The sequence below is a fragment of the Argentina silus genome, assembly GCF_951799395.1.
Source record: "Argentina silus genome assembly, chromosome: 3".
In the NCBI taxonomy this organism is placed as follows: Eukaryota; Metazoa; Chordata; class Actinopteri; order Argentiniformes; family Argentinidae; genus Argentina; species Argentina silus.
Genome location: NC_139657.1, coordinates 10,275,320 through 10,297,509, shown reverse-complemented (window position 1 = coordinate 10,297,509; position 22,190 = coordinate 10,275,320). Strand labels below are relative to the sequence as shown.

General features: G+C 41.2%; 1 protein-coding gene across 2 annotated transcripts; it reads left to right on the top strand.

Moving 5' to 3' along the window:
- Nucleotides 1-733: 733 nt before the first annotated feature.
- chd2 (chromodomain helicase DNA binding protein 2) lies at nt 734-21,674 on the top strand. Of its 2 annotated transcripts, XM_083667152.1 has the most exons (39): nt 734-1,207; nt 1,548-1,659; nt 6,471-6,705; nt 7,227-7,313; nt 7,718-7,779; nt 8,496-8,627; nt 9,117-9,290; nt 9,503-9,642; nt 9,845-10,070; nt 10,155-10,255; nt 10,437-10,478; nt 10,567-10,742; nt 10,897-11,021; nt 11,177-11,393; nt 11,507-11,596; nt 11,750-11,940; nt 12,158-12,346; nt 12,466-12,625; nt 13,285-13,437; nt 14,085-14,156; nt 14,511-14,660; nt 14,844-14,992; nt 15,097-15,193; nt 15,298-15,393; nt 15,532-15,705; nt 16,095-16,264; nt 16,350-16,391; nt 16,538-16,677; nt 16,784-16,922; nt 17,064-17,214; nt 17,327-17,449; nt 17,612-17,734; nt 17,975-18,115; nt 18,368-18,481; nt 18,662-18,840; nt 18,998-19,097; nt 19,213-19,402; nt 19,557-19,806; nt 19,941-21,674. In XM_083667152.1, exons 2-39 carry the CDS (start codon nt 1,598-1,600, stop codon nt 20,233-20,235), a joined length of 5,457 nt encoding a protein of 1,818 aa, XP_083523278.1. In that variant the 5' UTR covers nt 734-1,207; nt 1,548-1,597; the 3' UTR covers nt 20,236-21,674. The 2 variants fall into 2 exon arrangements, with proteins under 2 accessions (XP_083523278.1, XP_083523277.1); XM_083667151.1 differs by having other exon boundaries at nt 734-1,659.
- The last annotated feature ends 516 nt before the right edge of the window (nt 21,675-22,190 follow it).

Genomic DNA, 22,190 nt, shown 5'->3' with positions numbered 1-22,190 from the left:
GAGTTAATTTTTTTTATTTTATTTTTTACCTTATTGGTTTGTGCTATGTAAATACCATAACCTCTGATCATATTTAATCTTGATTTAACAGTAATTAATCACAATCAAGTCTACGCTCGGATCACTTTGTTGAGCTTTACAAAGTTTGATACATTTTGTTTGACTCATTGTCTTAAACCGCAAAGTCCGACTTCTGTGATTTGAAAATATTGAATGTTTTAATTAAATAAAATACTGAAGTAGATTTTAATTGCTGTTGTTGTACAGATGTTCTCAGAAGGGCAAGGACTGGTTAATCCATACCATTGTCTTCTATACTTGACCAAACCAATTCAAATTCTAAATTGCATATCTTCACATGATTCAATGATATCAAACAGAGCTTTGGGAAATAAATGAAATGGTGTCCAAATGGCACTATGCCTCTAAAATGGCTCCTAACGTCGTATTTCCTGTCTGAACAGGAAATGATGGGTCTGATTATAAAATATTATTTAGAAATACATTGCAGGCTCAGGTCAGGTCTTCTTTCTATCTATTTCTATTAGTGGATCATACTTATAATTCTAAGACTGCTTTCTAGATGAAAAGCATATAAGAAAATATAGAATATCTTTATAAGTTTGCCTTTTTCACAAAATGAAGGGGGTGGGACTTTGGGACATCACCTGAGTGTGGGGTAAATGGAAATAACGTCAATCAAAGGCAAAGCTTTCAGAGCTAGGAAGGAGCTCTAGATGGCGGATCAGCCTTGGGAAGGGGAACAATTCACAGGGCTTTCGTCAGCCCTTTTCTTTTTCATGAAATGATACAAGAGCGGCGCTTTATTAATAATATTGGAAGAATAACGAAAACGATTATGGTAGAGAATATTATAAAGGAGTTTTTTGCGTTTTTGTAATGTGTTTGCGTCGTGAGGAGCCGTTTTGCAGAGCGTATGCGCGAGTCGTTGTTTTCCCTGCCTGGGTCTGGCAGCCATGGCTCGCCTCCATTTTTGGTGTGCTCTCTGAGGAGGTTTAGCCTTTCGTCTCACTATCACTTTAGTTCACGATTTAATAGCCTATTGTAAACAAACTATCTTTTTATACATGTTCATTTCAGTTGACCTTTTTTGTTGCGATTATTTCGTTTTAATTTCTTAAGTATTAAATAGTCTATAGCGGATGTGAATCTAATACTTCATTATACCGTCCTGTACATGGACTAGGTATGTTTACATTTAATTGTACCTGTAGTCGATTGGTTTTCATTTTATTATCATACTTTGGTAGTTCTTTGTCTGATGACGCAGTTAGAATGAATGCATGTGGCTCGATCGGTGGATCTCATAGAAATACTCTCAACACTTGCGATTTTTGACTCAATATGTCAGCAGTTGTCATATATTTACCAATAATGTATTTCTGAATATACATAATGGTAGTTAAATCGTCCTAAACTATACTGTTGCCTCTTATGTCGTAACGTCAAGGCTTTTACTGTCCTCTGAGAAAACACAATCTTATGGGACTTTTATGATAGTTCATCCCTCTTCTAACTTTTGACAGTAAATACCAGGACATAAGGTCATCAAATCAAAGGCTTTCAAGATACAACGATGATGAAGAATAAGAATAAAAAGCAAGAGGATGAAGGTTCGACTCAAAGCAATGCATCAAGGTACGATCTTCAATATTTTCAGTTTTTTTTTTTTTTTTTTACACCTGTCTTGATTGTTTACCTTGACAAGCATGGTTGATCACCTGTGGACATGTATGCAACATAGTTTCCACGATTTGTACCAGTTTAAAATCTATGACCTTGGTATTGTTTTGTAGCCACACCCTAATTTTCCTAGTATTTCTCACACTAAAGACTAAACTTTCAGGCCCATGTATTACATCTTTACCCATCTGTATAGCAACTACTGCTCATTCATTATGGCTTTTTTCCTTGAAGAACAAATGCATGATTACAATCGTTGTTCCATGATCGTTACAATGTATTGTGACCTTGTCTTATTAGTCGGTACTGCATTGCACCATTTTAACATACAACGTTAATTCTACTTTAAACAATTTGAGACATCAATTTACTAATGTCAGAAACAAATGGGGCTGATAAAATTAAAATAAATCTCTAATAGGCATTGGTGACTTTTTAACTGCATGTTCAACTAGGCCAAGTGCTAGAAGTTGAACGTTTTAAGATGCCTTTTTTCTTCATTTAACATTTTGACAGTGTACATTTATGTTCACTTAAGTTGAGGATGCCCAGTTCATTTGACATGTTTTGCGATACTTAAACAAGAATGGCTTAGTTTATAGCAGGCCTTACAATCCCCTACAATGACTTTAATGTTCACTTTGTTTCATTTTAGTCTGCTATAGTCGCTTTAGTCTCTTTACTCCTGAATGTATTGTCCTAATGTACTATTCTCATTTGTAACATAATAATAGTTGTCTGTCAATATAGACATTAACACTAGATAACATTCTTACATGTTTTCACTTTCACTTCGAGTGATTGTCTTTTAAATACAAAGTTGTCTTTGTTTTAATGAAAACGAATGTGTTGTCCATAACATACCCGATCAAAAATTTTGATATCAGTCAGACAACATTTTCTGAAAGGTTTCTGTAATACGCACCTGTATTCTGAATTGCCCCTCACAGGTGCATAAAGACTAACTTTTGACAGGTTCGTCTCTGCCAACATGGGGCAGTTTCCCAGACACAGATTAATCTTAGTCGTGGATGAAATCATACTTTCAATGGAGACACTCCATTAATGATGTTTCGGATTAGGACCTTGCTTAATCTGTGGCTGTTTACTTCTCTAATTAGTTTGAGTTTATACAAAGGCAACTTATATCCATATGGTTCATGTTGCTACATTCTCTTGATTTTATTTCACAATTTATAAACGATCATTGATGTCCTCAACTTTCAATTATTTTTTATTTTGCTTTGTCTGTGCTGTAGCATTGTTACCTGTTCAACATGCAGCATGGTTGATATGGAGTGGTTAATGAGTTTTTCAGGTTCTGGTACCATGGATTATCTTTTGAGTGCCAAGGTGGTATTATCAGTTGCAGAACTGAGTGGTCTAAATCACCTCTATGCTTGTTTTTGTAGTTCAAGCACATGGCTAAAGCTTGGCGCACAAAGGGCCTAAGTGACATTTTCCAAGTTTTACAGGAGAGCCAAAACAAAACATTGATTCTGAGACGATTGTGTTGTATTATATTATTGAGTCTTTGTTTATACACTATTACAACGCAGTTAAGGATCTCAATTAGCTCCTTTCACCACTTGATACATCTCGTCAAGAGCTTTCTATTGATATACACTCACTGTACACTTTATTAGGAACACCTGTACACCTTCTCATGGTGGAGGTGGTGTAATGGTTGGGCCTGTTAATACCAATCAATCATCGCTGGAATGCCACAGCCTATTTGAGTATTGTTGCTGACCATGTGCATCCCTTCATGGCCACAATGTACCCATATTCTAATGGCTACTTCCAGCATGATAATGCACCATGTCACAAAGCAAAAGTAATCTCAAACTGGTTTTATGAACATGACTAAGTTCAGTGTTCTTCAGTGGCCTTCCCAGTCACTGGATCTGAATCCAATAGAACACTTTTGGGATGTGGTAGAATGGGAGATTCACAGCTTGAAAGTGCACCTGAAAGATCTGCAGGAATTACGTGATTCTATCATGTTATCATGGACCAGAATCTCAAAGGAATGTTTCCAACATCTTGTGGAAACAATGCCACGAAGAATTGAGGCTGTTTTGAGAGCAAAAGGAGGCCCTACTCAGTATTAGTATAGTGTTCCTAATAAAGTGTTCGGTGAGTGTATACTGTATATAACTAATTTTGGCCCAAAAGGTCACTTGGGGCCCTTTGCACTTCAAGCCCTAGCTATTATTGTTCGATTCATTCTGTTAATTTCAACAGAATGAATCTTTCATGGATCTAAAAGCAAAAGACTGACACACATATTCAAATGACAAAGTGAACTGGTACATATTTCAGGAAGAAGGCTAGAGAATCCTAGACTTGTGAGTTAATTGAAACATTGTTCGCATTTATTATTTCTGTGTTAGAAAACAGAAGGAACACAAACAATGTGTGATTTTTATCCTCATCAATAAAGATGTTTAACATTTTCAAGGACCTCATCAGGAGATATGGTCATGTCTACAAAAGTCATCGTTTTTGCTTGCATAGTTTAATGGTCATGCTATAAGCTATGACAGCCCATCTCACCATCACATTTAGATCATAGGCTAACACACTGGAGGATGGTAAGTGCACACTATCAATATCTGGGAAACCCATGATGATGTCAAAAGTGACATGTAGGTATTGTCTTAGGTGACTAGATACTGTAATTGATGCCAACCCCAGTGGCCCACGCTTATATCTATGATGTTACAGATTTACCCTCAACTATTGTGGTTGCTCCTCAGTAGAGATCAGCATTGCTGCTTTGTCGACAATGCACAACTATAATCAATCTGAATAATGCCCATAGTCCACAGTTCAATTGATAATGCAGTGTAAGGGGTCACACTTGTGCTGTGTTAGTGCTTTTGGTCTGATGGCAGCCATTTTAGTAACCGAGCACATTTATCACAAGTATATCCTGCAAAAAAAACCTGTCACTTGACTTTTGACCACTGTGTTTTTGGTAAAGGATCACTATTAAAGCACACTGGGGAGACAGCTTGGAACAGGTGGTCATTTCATTACATTTTCTATCTTTAAATTGCACTAAGCCCACTTACAAAGTCACAAAATGGCCCTTGCTTTGTGCTGCAAAGCCTTGTATGACTTTCTGCATTAAAACTGTGCTGAGAACTACAGGAAGTGGTTCAAAGGTCAGAGGCTTTTTTTCGAGCTGTGATTGGCTCATTTTACTCCTAGCAACGCACCAGCCTGTAGTAATTGAGATCAGGTTTATGTCCCGCCCATGTCTAGCCTCGCTCTCAGCGGAGAGCACAGTTGCTTCCCTGCATGGTCGGCAGGAGCTGCATGCGCACCAGCAAAGGGTTGACTATTTGTTGCTGGATGAATTCATCAATCACTTAATCATAAGAATATCACTATTCAAATAAAAATGTTTATTTTTCTTTCTCATCTGTACCTTGAAGTGTTCAATAAGTTATGTGGCATTATTCATTATGAAATATTGTCACAATCTTCCTACATTATATAAGTAATGCTTACATTTACAGTTCTTTCAAAGTCAAAAGTAAAGATGCTTAGCAAATAAAGCATTGCTACAAATGGAGGTGAAAAGTATTTTTGGTTCAGTTCTGGTAGGCTGCTGCTACCATCTAAGGCAGTCTCTTGTGAGCTATTTTGAAAATGCACATGGTATGTACCCCCTGGAGTCTGTTCAGGGTACTGCATGCACTCAAACAGCACAACAAGCTATAGTAGGGCACAGACAGTTTTACTACCTTGTATAATGTGCTGAGCCTAACATCATGTAAGAATTACAATTGAATAAATAAATGGTGCATAGGTACATGTGTTCTGGTTTCATTGTAATTCTAATTAAGTTGAGTAAACATTAACTTTGACAAATGTTTTTCTTAGAAAATCTTGTGAAGTTGTGTTTTTGCATTTTTTTCTTTTCAGAGGTACATTATTGAAAATGTAATCATTGGGATGATTATTTAATTCATGGGTAATCACTCACAATGATAAGAAGACTGTGGAGTGTAAATGAATGAGTTGCAGGATTGTCTTGTCCCAAATTCCAATAAAACAGTGGACAGCAACGCTGGAATATTACCAATACTATATCGTCATTTCTTTGAATCTTACTTAATTCATTTAGCTATGGTTCTTGAATGAACCTTGCTGGCACATTCACTTTCAACCCCTGGAGCGTTAATCATTGATGTTTGGCGCCCCCTACCTTTTCACAGCAGTCACTACTATGGCATTTTTACTGCTTATTCTTACTAAACGAAACCTATTCTTACTAAATCTTATGGAAAGATTGAATATTGATTTAGTGATGTATCTTGATGTGTTCTATTGTGGCTCAAAATAGTCGTGTGTATGTGGACTATCGTTTTAAAAGAGGATTGGGGAGAGTGGGTTTATCATTAGACTGTTAATCTAGATATTATGTAATGAGCCTTCTGGTTCAGCACTGATGAAGGCTTTGAAGTTCTGTATGTGGGCCTAGTCCTCTTTTCCGTACAAGGTGACCTGTTGGTTGCTTGAGAGTTGAAAGTTGAAAATGTTCTGTTGGTGTTGTTTATTCATTTTTACATTGTATGTTACCCTTGTAAGCTATATTTACACCTTCTACAATGTGTCAGACTAACATTTATTGAGGCTTGATGAGCATTTGACAATAACACATTTGGAGAAAATATCATTCACAAAAGGGTGATGCAGAGAAAGTTAATGACAGTTATTCAGACTGAAATTCCACATATTTTTGATACTAGCAATTCGGCGACAGAAGAATCAAACCACTCTGGGTCGGAGTCTGGGAGTCAGTCGGAGAGTGAGCATGGCAGTGAGAGGAGAAGATCCCACCACTCGGAGTCAAACAGCACCTCTGAATCCGGCAGCCACTCAGAGTCTGAGAGTGAATCTACAGGGTCCAAGTCCCAGAGGGCTTCAGCAGAGGCCAAGGACAAACCAGTTAAAAAGAAAGACAATCTTGCAGATGTGAAGAAGGTAAATGAAACAAATGAAGCATGAAGGCATGCACTCTCTGTCCCCAAATGGTAGTTATATGGGACACAAGAAGTACCCAGAACAACTTTAAGGATCGCTGACACCAGTAAATTCCATTTGGTTTCGAGATCACAGGTGGTAGTTAAATGCAAATATATCCGCACCTTATTTGGTTGTATCATTATTTGCCGCACATAGTGGTTTCTTGTCATCTGGCAACAGAACAGTGTAAAATACACAGTATAAAGTTGTTTAATCTTTCTTTAAATGGGTAATGAATGACTGCTTAAGATTTGATCTACTGCAGGTTTGCTCTCCTATTTTTCCTTAGGTCATTGGTTTCCTGATATTACTGCTGTCAGCTAATCTGATCTCTATGACTATGCCAAAAGAGGACACCTGTCTTCTACAGTTTATCATACGGTCAATGACACAACAGTTGTAATGCATTGATGCTACTGCAAATGCATTTAGAGAGAGTCATGCCCTGGTTCAATGTTACACGTGATTTCTCATTACAGATGTGGGAAGAACATCCAGATGTCTATGGGGTCAGGCGATCAAATCGCAGTAGACAAGAACCTGCTCGTCTGAATATTGGAGCTGGGGTAAGAAGTGCAGAATAAGATATAGCGAAACACTGCTCCTTAGAAGTTCATTGGCAGAACACTAACTTTATGGTGTTCACATTAAGACATTATAGAAAGGTCCTTGAGAGTTTCTTGGCTTCTTTTTTAAGCACCGTAAGACCATTTTCATAATCATCTATTGTTTGCTGAGATTGTGGAGATGACATTGACTATAAGGATTGAATTACAGGGGAATGATTTCACATGTCAGGTGGTCAAGAAATTCGTCATTGTCTGCTTCAAAGTGATTTCCACTGTACATGCTTGAGTTGCACCACCTAGTGGATGTGATACAGAAGCACGGATGCTCTCTTCAGTCTAGCTATGGCAAGGTATCTCTCAAACTCTCCAGTGAGATGTAATCAATCTCAATGCATTTGCAGGGTAGCAGTGAGTCTGAAAGTGAAAGTCCTAAAAGAAAAACACTGCGACAGAAGAAGAAAGAGTAAGTATTGAGATTGCCGCAATGAATTGTGTATGTTTATTCAGATCATATCATGTTTTGTCTTTTCAATATTCCTGTCCACTTAGATCCATTCGATCATGTGGTGAAATCACTGTATACCCCTAATAATTGCCCAATGTCATGCTTGTTATAGTAACACCACTTTTAATCATATGAAAGCGTTCTTGTTATACCCAATTGAAATGGATGAGTAAAAGTAAAACTGTAAGACTTAATGAGTAGATAAAGTTAGAATCGCTATCTGCATCATTACATTAAGAATTGTGCACTTGCCTTTACCTTTTTGACTTTACACTACAGTCCTTGCTCACAATCTATTTTGATATCATGAAAGTCTAGCCATAGTACCCCATGAAAGTCTGGATCTAAGTGAATGTAATTTATTTAGTTGTATTTGTGTATACATTTGTGATTTGCCTGAATTGTTGTATGTAGTTTTGTCAATACTGTGGTCCCTATCATTGTGTTCATTCGTATGTGGCTATCTGTCCTAAAACTAGGCTAAAGGGGCTCATTTAGGAGTTCAAGGCAGCTAGATAGAAAGAGTTCTTCTAATCTTAGTTTCTAATCTTAGTATAGACCGCTGATCATATCGGGCTAACTAGAACACCCAAAGACCAGTTCCTGTTGTGAAGGAATAGGAAGAGCAATGATGGGGCCCAGAGGGTGAACTTGTGGTATTTCTGTGTTGTAAGAAATACCTGGGATGATGATGATGAAGATGATGATGATGGTGGTGATGATGATGAGCAGGAGGAGGATGCAAGCAGTGCAGACAGTGAGCAGGAAGAGAAAAAAGTTAGATCCAGACGACTTCCAGCCAGAAGGTAAGGGTGTAGCGAAGCCTGGCCTTCAGACAGCTGATCTGTCAAGTTTCTTCTTGTGTGTGTGAGATCTGCAGCTTGGTTATGCTCGTTTGGCTTTGTTGAATGTATATGATGACTGGGTTTGATTTTAGCCCTCAGTCATCAGAAAATAAAATCAAATACAAATTGATCACAAAAAAAGACAATTTTAAATCAGAAAATATACCAAAATATGTTGTATCAACCAATTTGTTATGGATTATACTACAAAATGATTATGCACTATGTATGGACATATTTCTATGCTACAGAACATTGATTGTAAGTAACATTAGTGAAATTGCAGGTTTCAAAGCTGTCTCAAGGCCATTGGCACAAGTTAGGCTGTCAGATGTAATTACTATCCGCTACACAACCATAGAGCGCCAAGAGAAAGACCAGTCACAGTCATATTGTATAACACAGTCACTTGAAGTTGTATGTTTGTGTATTTTACTTGATATTTTACAGACCACAAACCAAATCAACTCCAGTTAAAAAACAGCAGGCTCAGAAGGGAAGGAAAACCAGGAAACAAGAGTCATCTGTGGATGAAGATGATGATGATGAAGACGACGATGAAGACGATGATGAGGAAGACACCCCAAAGAGACAAACACGACGAAGAGGGTCTGCAAAAGTCAGGTATGTAATTGTTGCACATGTGAAATCAGAAGTTAAAGGGATGTGCCACATGCTGATTTTGAATCGAAGTTCAGTCCCTCAATGTGTGCTGAAGTGTAATGGCCAACCTTTTATATGTTAATATCAAATAAGTAATGTGATGTTTTCATAATCAATGACCTAGAACCACACCATGACCATCCCTTTATCATTACCATTTTGTTGGATTATAGTTATAAGGAGGACCAAAATGACTTGGAGACAGACTCTGATGACCTGATTGAGATGGTAGGGGAGGGAGCTGAGGAGATACAGGATGATGACAGCGAGACCATTGAGAAAGTTGTGGACACCAGGACTGGCAAAAAAGGAGGTAACTCATTCCCACTAACCCTAACTCACTTGGATAGAATTCGCTGTCTACGGGTGCTTTAGGTTTTGAGAGAGAAGTCTACAGAGCCTGTGACATGCCGGGTGCTGATTTCACCCTCCTCGTTAGGACGTCTGTTGAGGCTTTCTGTGCACGTACTCCTGTTCCTGCCAGTATTCCTGAATTGTATGCTTTTCCGTGTTAGCTACTGGAGCATCCACTACCCAGTATGCCGTGGAGGAAAACGGGGACCCCGGTGCAGACTTCGACCCTGAGAAGGATGAGGGAGAGACCCACTATCTCATCAAGTGGAAAGGCTGGTCCTACATCCACAACACCTGGGAGAGCATCGACTCAATCACTCAGCAGAAGGTCAAAGGACTCAAGAAGGTGGAGAACTTCAAGAAAAAGAATGATGAGCTCAATTGCTGGTGAGAGTTTGTTACATTTATATCCTCTGAAGTGTTTAGTCTTTATTCTAAATTAATTTGATTTACACTGATTATCTTCCATAGGTTTAACAAAGCATCTCCTGAGGATTTAGAATACTATCACTGCCAGCAGGAGCTAACCATTGACTTGAATAAGCAGTTCCAAATTGTGGAGCGAGTCATTGGTAAGGGAACTTTCATATGATCAGCTTGTCATGTGTTACTTTATTGTGTTAGTATTTTTTTTATGAGGAATTAATGTGAACCAGGCATTTAATACAATCTACAAAATTGTGTGTTTATCACTACAAAACTAAATGATGGCTTTTAAGGGAATGTAACATGAGATTTCTTTCTCCTTCACAGCAACAAAAACAGGGAAGACCCAGGGGCCCTCTGATTTCCCATGTAAGTCCCTCCTATCATCATCATCACCCTAAGGGCACCCTGAGATATGAAAGGCTACACTAAACTGTTTTTTTTATCTGTAAAACAGCTCACAAGACTGCATCGTCCTCCAACGAGCCTGAGTACCTATGTAAGTGGATGGGCCTGCCCTATTCAGAGTGCAGCTGGGAGGACGGCGCCTTGCTGGGGAAGAAGTTCCAGCACCGTATAGACAGCTTCACCAGCAGGAACTCCAGCAAAACAATCCCCTCCAAAGAATGCAAAGTGAGCGAGCGGTCCTGAGTAGATTTATAGATTGAATTTAATTTTTTGTAACTCAACAGTGTATCAGATACTTTACAAGAACCCAATGATGTGCAGTGTACAGTATTGTTTTCTACATAATGATAAAAATATGCTTGTTTAACTTCAATTTCAGGTGTTGAAACAGAGGCCCAGATTTGCTGCACTTAAAGCACAGCCATCTTACATTGGGGATGAAAACCTGCAGCTGAGAGATTACCAGTTAGATGGACTGAACTGGCTGGCTCACTCCTGGTGCAGGTACAGATCAGGAAAAAAGTTTCAAGCATCAAATTTGTTGGATGTACTGGTCTTCTAAGCATAACCTGAGTTATGTCTTAGATTACGTAGCATTATGCAGACATTGACAGCATTACTGCTAGCAAATATTTAACTTTTTAATCTGTGTCCTTTAGGTGCAATAGTGTTATTCTGGCTGATGAGATGGGTCTGGGGAAGACCATCCAGACCATCTCGTTCCTGTCCTACTTGTTCCACCAGCACCAGCTCTACGGGCCCTTCCTGGTGGTCGTGCCCCTGTCCACCCTTACCTCCTGGCAAAGGGAGTTTGAAACCTGGGCCCCCGACATGAATGTGGTGGTCTACCTGGGGGACGTCATGAGCAGGAAATCGGTACAGCAAATAAAGCCTTCTACAGAAAACTAGAGAAATGTCACATTGTTGTTGCCTCCCTGAATGCAACTCTGCAGCTGAATGTCCCTATGCTTTGCTTGTGTCTTTAACAGATCCGCGACTATGAATGGGTGAACCATCAGACGAAAAGAATAAAGTTCAATGCACTTTTAACCACGTATGAAATTCTACTGAAAGACAAGGTATGGCATCACTATTTCTTTGGATTAAATTCAACAATGAATATGTATTTTTGATGCATTTAAGATTAATCTGAGGAAGGCTAATTCATAATCTTTCCTACATGATTTTGTAGATTCAAAGCAAAAATCTTAAATCTTTTCTTTTGTCTGTAGAGTGTTTTAGGGAACATCAACTGGGCCTTCCTTGGTGTGGACGAAGCTCACAGGCTGAAGAATGATGACTCCCTGTTGTACAAAAGCCTGATGGACTTCAGGTCCAACCACAGACTTCTCATCACAGGGACCCCACTGCAGAACTCCCTCAAAGAGCTGTGGTCACTTCTGCACTTCCTAATGCCTGACAAGTATGTTTCTCCTCTCTACATCAAATGCATGATATTATGATGGAAGATCCTAACTTTGATCAGAACAACCTGACATTTGCATTTATTTACAGTGGTGCGTTGAAAGGCATTTTGATTGTATCCAAAGAACAAAATCCAGTTTGTAAACCCAAACTGAGTCATGTTATGCCAGTAGTAATATCTTAACCCAACGTAATGGTTCTCTCCTTCTCTGCAGGTTTGAGCTTTGGGAGGATTTTGAAAATGAGCATGGGAAAGGAACAGACAATGGCTATCAGAGCCTCCACAAAGTCCTTGAGCCCTTCCTTTTGAGGCGTGTCAAAAAGGATGTGGAGAAATCCCTGCCTGCCAAGGTGGAACAGATCCTCCGTGTGGACATGTCTGCCCAGCAGAAGCAGTTCTACAAGTGCGTTCTCTTCCTGTTCTTTCTATTTGTGTCTCTGTTTGTAGTATTTTAGCAGTATCAAATGCTTCTTACCTCTTCTCCTCCAATTTAACCACTGCTTTGTTCATGGCTTTCACCAGGTGGATTCTCACCAGGAACTACAGAGCCCTCTCCAAAGGCACTCGAGGCAGCTCCTCTGGCTTCCTGAACATTGTCATGGAGCTGAAGAAGTGCTGTAACCATGGCTTCCTCATCAAACAGCCAGAGGAAGACTGTGACACTCAACAGGAGCACCTGCAGGTAGGACTGACTTGGAGCCCACTTCACCACAGAACATCAATAGCCAGCTTTCCACAGCGGATATTATGCCGTGCCAATTGCTTTTCCACAGTCACTCACAGGCTTCAACAGGGCTTACCCGAGGCCTATTCGGTGATTAAAACTCTGGCTATACCCCCCTGGTCCTTATGAGGATAAACAGGGCTAGGGGCGTGGTTTAGAGGGAGGGTGGGATATTCTTGTCAACCAAGTGCTTTAGTTGGCTAGCGAACTTGATGGGTGGTAAGCATAATCCAAGTTAGTTCGCTGTAACTACACAATGGAATGGATTTGAATAGCGCTTTTCATAAATAGAATTGTCAAAGTGCTTAAGTTACCAGAACCTGTTTGATTTGGAAAATTTAATGTATTGCTACTGTAGTGTCACCATAGTTCATCACCTTACGAACTGCAGAATGTAAACAAACTAGAGATCATACCAGGGTGTGACTAGAAAGCCCAATTGTGGAAATTCAAACAGGCTTGTTCACAAGGCTCGAAGCACTGGGCTTTGAGCACTAGCTGGCCGCTTCTAGGCCTTGGCACGCACTGGCTGCAAAAATGAAATTAAAGCTATTGGCTGAGGATGGAGAAGATCTGTTTATTTCCAATGTTGACCTCTGTGACCTTGTGTGTGTCAGAGCTTGGTGAGGGGTAGTGGGAAGCTGGTGCTGATGGACAAGCTGCTGACCAGACTCCGGGAGAGGGGCAATCGAGTCCTCATCTTCTCCCAGATGGTACGGATGTTGGACATCCTGGCTGAGTACCTGGCTATGAGGCGCTACCCATTCCAGGTAAGGTTTTTTACACACCCCAGAGAAGGATATACAGCATATCCAAGCCGACAATAGTGTTCTCCAAAACTCTTAATATGCCCATATTCTCATGCATTATCTTTGTTGTTAGATCTTGTATATATCCATTCTGTCTATTATATTCTGTTCAATGTTTACTGCTTGTGAAAGTGTTTACAGTGAAGGAGCTGTTTAGATTTTAGAGCAGTGCTGGGGTTGACTCAGGTGCTAACAGGATCATGTGTCAGTATTGCTGCATAGCACAAGCCCAGGCAGACTGATAGTGCATATGGTTATTTCTGTCCTCAAGTTATTTTTTGATGAGGACTGGCTGGTTCCCAGAAAGCTAGGGCAACCAGTGTGTCTGCAGACTTGGGTCGTAGCATGGGTAAATCACTGTAGACATGGCTGTTTGTAGTGTTCTGTGAGAATATGGCGGTTGCTGGGTTGTATAATACCATGTATAGCTGATCGTTGCTAAGTGGGAGTTCACCTGGAGTTCAGGTGAGGTTCCAAGGCCTGACCCCTCTCTCTCTCTCTCTCTCTCTCTCTCCTTCTGTATTTCCCTCTCTCTCTCTCTCTCTCTCTCTCTCTCTGTCTCTCTCTCTCTCTCTCTCCACTTCTGTCTTTCCCTCTCTCTTTCTCAGCGTTTGGACGGCTCCATAAAGGGAGAAATCCGAAAACAAGCACTTGACCACTTTAATGCTGAAGGCTCAGAGGTATGTAAGACAATATTTTAGCTGATACAGTGTTGCACATTGCAGGTCTGGACATTGGCAGCGTTAATAATGCAGGTGTAATTTATCACTCTGAGTCTGCGTCAGAGCTAAGTTGAAGTATGCTTCACCGAATGTGAATGTTGGTGTTTTTATCCTGTGCAATAGGGTTTGTATACACGATAAAGATAACGATAGTGATACCATTCATTTACGGGAATGGAATCACATTTTTAATTTAGTGCTAAGAGATCATCTTAACAGTTGCCATGATAATGTTTCATGTTGATGCTATGTTTTGATCATGCTGACATTTTGAGATGCCAACCAAGTAAAAAATGCACTTTCTCTTTCTAGGACTTCTGTTTCCTGCTGTCCACACGAGCTGGAGGGTTGGGGATCAACCTGGCCTCCGCAGACACCGTGGTCATCTTTGACTCTGACTGGAACCCTCAGAATGACCTGCAGGCACAAGCCAGGGCTCACAGGATTGGCCAGAAGAAACAGGTAACTACAGCCTAGACTCTCACTAACCCTAACCCTCACTATGGAGGGCAGACTTGTGCCATGACTCTTGTAACCTTGACCTTCATTGTAATCACAGGATAGAAGCTGTGAGGTACTGTGTGATGTGTGTAAACCAGTTCAGCAGAAGTTGTTTTATCTCCTTTCCCCTATCTCGCTGTACAGGTGAATATCTATCGACTGGTCACAAAAGGAACTGTGGAAGAGGACATTATTGAGAGAGCCAAGAAGAAGATGGTTTTGGACCATCTTGTCATTCAGAGAATGGACACCACTGGTCGAACTGTACTGGATAGCAACTCAGGAAATTCAAAGTGAGGAAACTTTAACATTCAGTCTGTTAGTCATTGGGTTATGGTTTTATTTGACTGCTGAAAAGTCCCTCAGGCTGTAATCCTAACCAAATGACTGTTTACAGTTCAAATCCATTCAATAAAGATGAATTGACTGCCATCCTGAAATTTGGAGCAGAAGATCTTTTCAAAGAGGCAGAGGGAGAGGAATCGGAACCACAGGTAAAGTACAAAAGGGTTTTCTTAACCTTATATTTATACTTCCATTTTTGCAAAATGTCAGTGCTTGCCCTTGTAATTGACCTGTGATTAATTTGTTTTTGCAGGAGATGGATATTGATGAGATCCTGCGGTTAGCTGAAACAAGAGAAAGTGATCAAGGTGGATCAAGTGCCACAGATGAGCTTCTCTCTCAGTTCAAGGTACCTTGGGAGATCATCATTGTTCACCATGCCTTTCTATAGTGTGTGTAGTAATACCTACAAACTGCTCAGTCACTACCCTGACTCCCACCCTATGTCTCACTAGAGCTGTCCTCTGTGTGTGTGTTCCTCCTGCAGGTGGCCAACTTCTCCAACATGGAGGAGAGCGCTCCGGAGCCGGCGGAGAGGACTGTTTGGGACTGGGACGACATCATCCCAGAGGACCAGCGCCGCAAGCTGGAGGAGGAGCAGAAGCAGAAGGAGATGGATGACATCTACATGTTGCCCAGGAGCAGGAGCTCCAACAAGAGGGTGAGGAGAAAACACAGGCCCGTCCGTCTGAGTGTGCGCGCGCTCAGTGCTGACTTTCACTCTCTTCTTCTCTCTGCATCAGTGATATCTAATGTGGTCTTAATGATGGTGGATCCCCTGTGATTCCAGGGTGTGTTTTTGTTAATCTACCGCATGAGAAGCTTCCTTAATGAATCATTAGGTTTAATAGCAGTGTTTAATCCCTTGTGATGCAGCAGTGTATCACAAGCATAATATCCATCTGTCATTTAAATTCATGAAATATGGAAGTGTCCTCTACAGCATGACAATTAAAGGGTAAAGGATTGCAGTTTCTCATGGACTACAACATGCAGTCAAAAAATTAGCATTGCTACCCATGTCTGAAAGCTGAGATGTGTGTGTTTTAGGCCGCGGCGAATGACAGCGACAGTGATGTCGGCGCCAAACTGAAGCACCGTTCCTCAGGCTCGGAGAGCGAGACAGACGACAGCGATGATGACAAGAGGCCAAAAAGGAGAGGTAGACCTAGAGCACGCAAGAACAACGTGGAAGGCTTCACTGACGCAGAGATCCGCAGGTACATCTTTCTACTAGTCCTCACGCTGAAGACTTGAGAAAATTTCACTGACACTTGGTTAACGTTCTATCCTTTACTTTGTCAGGTTCATCAAAGCTTATAAGAAATTTGGAGCTCCGCTCGAAAGGTACATATCACTCTTGTAAAATGTCTGTACTGTGTTGTTTTAGGATCAAGATAGCATCTAGGACAGCTTAGACAACTAGAAAACGATGTATTCATTTGTTTAGTTCATCAGGCCACACAAATGAAAGCCTGTTTCTGTGCTTACAGGCTGGAGGGCATCGCCAGGGACTCTGAGCTGGTGGATAAATCTGTAGCAGACCTGAAGAGACTGGGAGAGCTGGTACACAGCAGCTGTGTGACAGCTGTACAGGAGTATGAGGAGCACCTCCGAGAGAACCCCAGTGAAGGTGTGTGTGTGTGTGTGTGTGTGCTTACATGTCTCTTTTGGGAGGTAAATACAGCTTGGAATGAGTGTGTTCTCATGTTTATACTCATACACATCTGTTCTTTTAGCCAAAGGTCCCGGGAAACGCAGAGGAATTAACATAAAGATCTCTGGAGTGCAGGTCAACGCCAAATCCATCATCCAGCATGAAGAGGAGTTTGAGCCACTGCACAAAGCAGTGCCCGCCAATCCTGCTGAGAGAAACAAGTAAGCTACCACTGCTGGTATATAATTGAGGCCTCTGACATGACTCATATTCCACAGAAAATAAATGTTCAAAATAGATAGAGATAAGGGGAATGTTCCTAAATGAGAGTTTGACAACCTTTCCTCCTCATCTCTTCATAGGTTCCAATTGACCTGCAGGGTGAAGGTGCCTCACTTTGACGTGGAGTGGGATGTGCAGGACGACACTCAGCTTCTGCTGGGGGTCTACGAGCACGGCTATGGCAACTGGGACTTGATGAAGACAGACCCTGACCTGAAGCTTGCTGACAAGGTAAGCATCAGACCAGATTGTAGCGTGTTTTTGCTTATAGCCGTGCACCTCTGTTAAGATCAAACCATGTGTTACATTGAATACTGGTAACATGTTTGTTTTATATGCATAGATTCTCCCTGATGACCTCGGGAAGAAACCCCAAGGGAAGCAGTTGCAGGCGAGAGCAGACTACCTTCTCAAGATGCTGAAGAAGGAACTGGACAGTAAAGATGTTGTTAAAACCGGGGAGGAGGTAAGCAAAGATCTGACAGTAGTCATACCTCATAGTGCCTATGGGCTATTGATACATCATGAGCAAATCCATTTGACAATGGTGCTCATCCCTTAAAAAAACAACACATTTTACAACATTGATAGAAAACCATGTTGACTCATCCTTTCTCTCCCCCTCCAGACCAAAGTGAAGAAGAGAAAGCCTCGGGTGAAGAAAGAGAACAAAGCCCCCAAAGATGAGCTGGGCAATGACATCTCCTCCCCCCGCCTGTCAGACAACCCCTCAGAGGAAGGGGAGGTGAGGGTAAGTCACCTCAAACACTAAGTCCACCTCACCTATCAGTCCCCATCTGCAATCTGCCTTTTCAGTTACAGTGTACTGTAAGAGCAAGATTCCAAAGCATTTCACTATATCAATTACAGCTGTATGCGATGTACGTCACAAATAACATTTGATTTGATTTACTGGAGAGTGGGGCACAGTCTTTGTTTAGACGTCACCAACTGGTTTACTTATTTACGTCTGTTTTTCCGTAATCAACAGGATGATGGAACAGAAAAAACTCCCACCAAGAAGAGACAGAAGAAAAAGGATAACAAAGAGAACAAAGAAAAACAGGGAACTCCTAAAAAAGAGAAGGAAGGAGACAAAGACAAAAAGCGTCCCAAGCCAAAAAAAGAAAAGGTGTTTTTTCTGTTCTGATCTTTATGTATTGTGCTACAGTCATATACGATTTCACATTTACTAACCTTTCCTGTTCCTGAACAATTGGCAGGGAACTTCTGGCTTTGTCTTTGTTATTGTTAGTGGACATACGTGGAAGATTGATGTAAAGATTGTGTTATCAGATTGTTCCTGGATCACCGGGGTGAATAGAGTATCAGTGTGTAGGTGTTTGTGTACAACATTTTTTAAGTTGTTTTTGTTGCCTCTCAGGCTAAAGGAGCCAAAGGGAAGAAGCCCCAGGGGCCAGTGCACATTACTGCTGGGAGTGACCCTGTTCCCATCGGAGAGGAGGACGATGAGCTGGACCAGGAGACCTTCAGTGTTGTGAGTTAACTATCCCCTGTCATTGGCCATGCCAGGCACTCATTGATATAGTACAGAATAGGGAAAGTTTCCTCCATCTCACCTGTCAAACATTAGGAGTGCACTGTTTCATCTGAGAGTAGTTAAAGCTCATTGCTCATGGTTTGCGTAGCTGAGCAAGCTGTGTGTGTGTGTGTCCAGTGTAAGGAGCGCATGAGGCCGGTGAAGAAGGCACTGAAGCAGCTGGACAAGCCTGATGAGGGCCTGTCGATCCAAGAGCAGCTCCAACACACACGCACCTGTCTGCTGAAGATTGGAGACCGCATCACAGAGTGCCTCAAAGCCTACAGCGACCCAGAGCATGTCAAAACATGGCGTCGGTAAGTCCTCAGCACGTTTATGTGCACTGAAGGTTTGAATACGAGACAAATCAATTTCACAGCGGTCAATATATTTTTTATTTCTGAAACTAATTGCCATAGTGACCTTATGTTACTCTGTGCTCTGACTCATCACTGTCCTCTCTTTGTTTGGCAGGAACCTCTGGATCTTTGTGTCTAAGTTTACAGAGTTCGGTGCAAGGAAGCTTCACAAGCTGTACAAGATGGCACAAAAGAAGAGGTCACAAGAGGAGGAGGTGAGCTGGTCCCTTGCTACGAGTATCAAGATTGACTGCCCTCTACAGAAATATGGCAGGCAAAGATGAATTGATCTTTTTGCTCACCCCTTCCATTGCCCTGTGAATTTTCCAGAAGGAACATAGGAAGAAGGATGACTCCTCTGGTAGGAAAAAGTCCTTCAGACCAGAGGCCTCTGGATCCAGTCGAGATTCCCCTTCCTCCAAGTCTCACCCAGGCATGCCACACCCCTCTCAGACAAGCCCCCACGGACACCACAGAGAACCCTACAACCAACCCAACAAAAGACACTTTGGAAACGATGGTAAGATTCTTTCTGTTGTCTTCATCTCTGTTGAAGTTTGAAGTTGGTCCGTCATTTACGAAAGTGCCTTGTGTTACCTTTGGAGATGCATCAGGTCAGAGCACATGACATACAGTATCTCACATGGCTTATTGTATTATACCTCTACTCACAGATCGAGGAGATTGGCAGAGAGATCGTAAATACAACTATCCTGGGAATAGCAACCAGTCCTGGCAAGGCGATCGCCATCATCCCTATGATGGTCATCGGTATAAGGAGCATCACTATGGTGATCGCCGTCCCGAAAGAGACTCCTACCGTAGCTCTGGTAGTTACCGCAGCAGCAGCTCCCCTCGGAAAAGGCCATATGACCAGTATGACAATGACCGGGACCACAGGGGCCATCGAGCCTACTATGACAGGTGAAAGCAAATCAGGCCAACAGAATAGTATAGATTTGTATTCCTCAGTCTTGGAATTGGTGATAGAAATAATAACGCTAAAGCACTACAGGACTACTAGTGGGCTTTGTTAAACAAAATCCCTTTCTCTCCAGACACCCAGACCCAAAGAGAAGACGGGGAGGAGACGAGGATGAGACGAGGAGACGGGATGAGTTCCGCCATCCCCAAGACTTCAGGAGGAATCCAGAGCACAGGCCTCAGGGGGCAGCAGGGCCAGAACGGCCAGAGCACTACCGGCCCTCTTATCCTGACAACAAACCCCCTCCCCTGCTGGACCCACGCTCCCCCCAGGCCCAGAAGTCCCCCCAGGACTCGCGCTCGCCACCCGAGCGACCCGCAGAGCAGAAAGCTGGGGCGGATCCCAACTGGAACAACAAGAAGACATGAAGCCTGCCACCACAGGCCAAGAAGCTGGACTTAGTGTATTGTGTCTGGAGACACAGTGGGGAAATCCACATGCTGCTGAAGGACACTGTGGGCCGTCTGGAGCTGCTGCTCAGCCAGTCATACCCTCACAGTTCAAAAGGGAGTTGACAAATATTATAACTGTTTACCAGCAAACTCAAACTCCCACGCCCCTCTCCCAGGTGTGACTGTGGTAATGAACTGTGTCTGTGCCCATCACAAGTGTAGCAAAAGAGTTCAGCATCCTGGCGCTCATCACACTAAAAAAAAAAAACATGTATCTCTTTAGTTGAAATGACAGGTGATCTGTCAGTGTTTAGACTGAGTCTGTGGAATGCCTAAAGGTGGTTAGTCCCATGGACTATTCTCTGAGAATGAAGCCTGAATTGTAATGACGACTGATCTTGAAACATAAAAAGTGCCTCAAGTATTTGGCCTTTTGAATGGTAGATGTATGGGATTATTCTCAAAGGAACCACAACATTGATGTTGCTTTTTGTGTTTAGCTTTGTCAAAATATTTCTGTACAAAAGAATGTGTATCATGATGTCATCCACACCTTCAAATCTGTATGAATCTTTATCCTGACCTGGTTGTGTGCAACTATCATTCAATGGTATCATTACATAAAAAAGATGTACTTTTCCCTTAATCATGGGATTGCATCATTCTTTCTAAATCAAAGAGGAATTGTAGGTAAGTCAAGCCAGTACCTAGTCCAACAACTTACTATTTAAAAGGTTTTAGTAAATGAGTATTTCTCATTAGTATTAATAATCATAGTCTGTGATTGAAGACATTCACCATTACAATCCTCTTTTTTTTTTTTTATAATAACCACTTACCTGCAGGTAGGTTAAGAACCTTATGAAAAGGAAAACATTTTACCCAGTATTTAATGCAATTTCTTGTGCGAAGATTCAGAACACTATGACTATCTTTAAGCTATCCGTAATAATGTTTATTTTTAGGTGTGTTAAGAACGAGCCATTTCAAACGTATTTCTGAGGGTCTGTATGAATGGTACTTTTGCATCTTACATTGGACTAAGTACAGCACTCTACTGGTTTATTCCACTTGTAAGTATTGGAAACAAGTTTCAGAATATTCTTTCAAACATTTTCTCTCATCTTCTATAGTATGGTTATATGTTTGAATCACAGTGTAAATGCTGTTAGATTTTGAAGGGATTTGGGTGTTTATGGATATGGTTGGTAACATGGTGTTATTGGTCAGTCTGTTTCAGTGCCAAACCAGAGATTGGCCCCACTCTGGTTCTTATGATTTCTTGATGTTACTGGTATGCTTCTCCATTTGTGCCTTATTTCTGTGTATATTTTCATACTGTAAATGGGTTCATGGACATTGCTGTATGCTAATACAGAAATGTTGCAGTATTAAACAGTTATGTTTTATCGAGAGAGTGCTCAATGGTTGAATGCTTTGCTTGTTAATTGACCAGTGGTGGGAACAAAATTATTTTTCTGTTTGTCATGTGTTTCTGCAACTCGCCCAAAACAATCTTAGGAAAATGAGAAACGGCATTACACAGGTTAATCTGTGTATAATGTCCTTTTACAATGGAAAATGTGTTACAAGGAATAGCCAACATCACCTTCTTTCCTTACTATTACCTACTCTACAGTTCCTGGATGTGTGTTCTTGAAAACAAGCCTGAATAATTTATATTTGTGACAAAGCCACTCTTCACGTGAAATGTACTGTAAATATGTTTATAGACAAATGTATTAAACTTTCCTACATTATGAAACGTGTCCGTTGTTGTTTATTCACCCACCTAATGCCTTTAGAAGTCTGTCATTCAGTTTATCCCCTCCTGAGACATTAGAAAAGATAAGTTCTGACATGATATGACATGCAATTGGGCCTGAACCAAAGTCTGATTTGAGCATATTTAGTGGTGAATGATAAGCCTG

Bases quoted from the DNA above. Each gene is read 5' to 3' on its own strand.
- chd2 (XM_083667152.1), top strand. From the start codon at position 1,598: ATGATGAAGAATAAGAATAAAAAGCAAGAGGATGAAGGTTCGACTCAA. The intron at 17,450-17,611 runs GTAAGCAAAGAT...CTCCCCCTCCAG, and splicing joins TTGTTAAAACCGGGGAGGAG to ACCAAAGTGAAGAAGAGAAA. The intron at 18,116-18,367 runs GTGTTTTTTCTG...GTTGCCTCTCAG, and splicing joins CCAAGCCAAAAAAAGAAAAG to GCTAAAGGAGCCAAAGGGAA.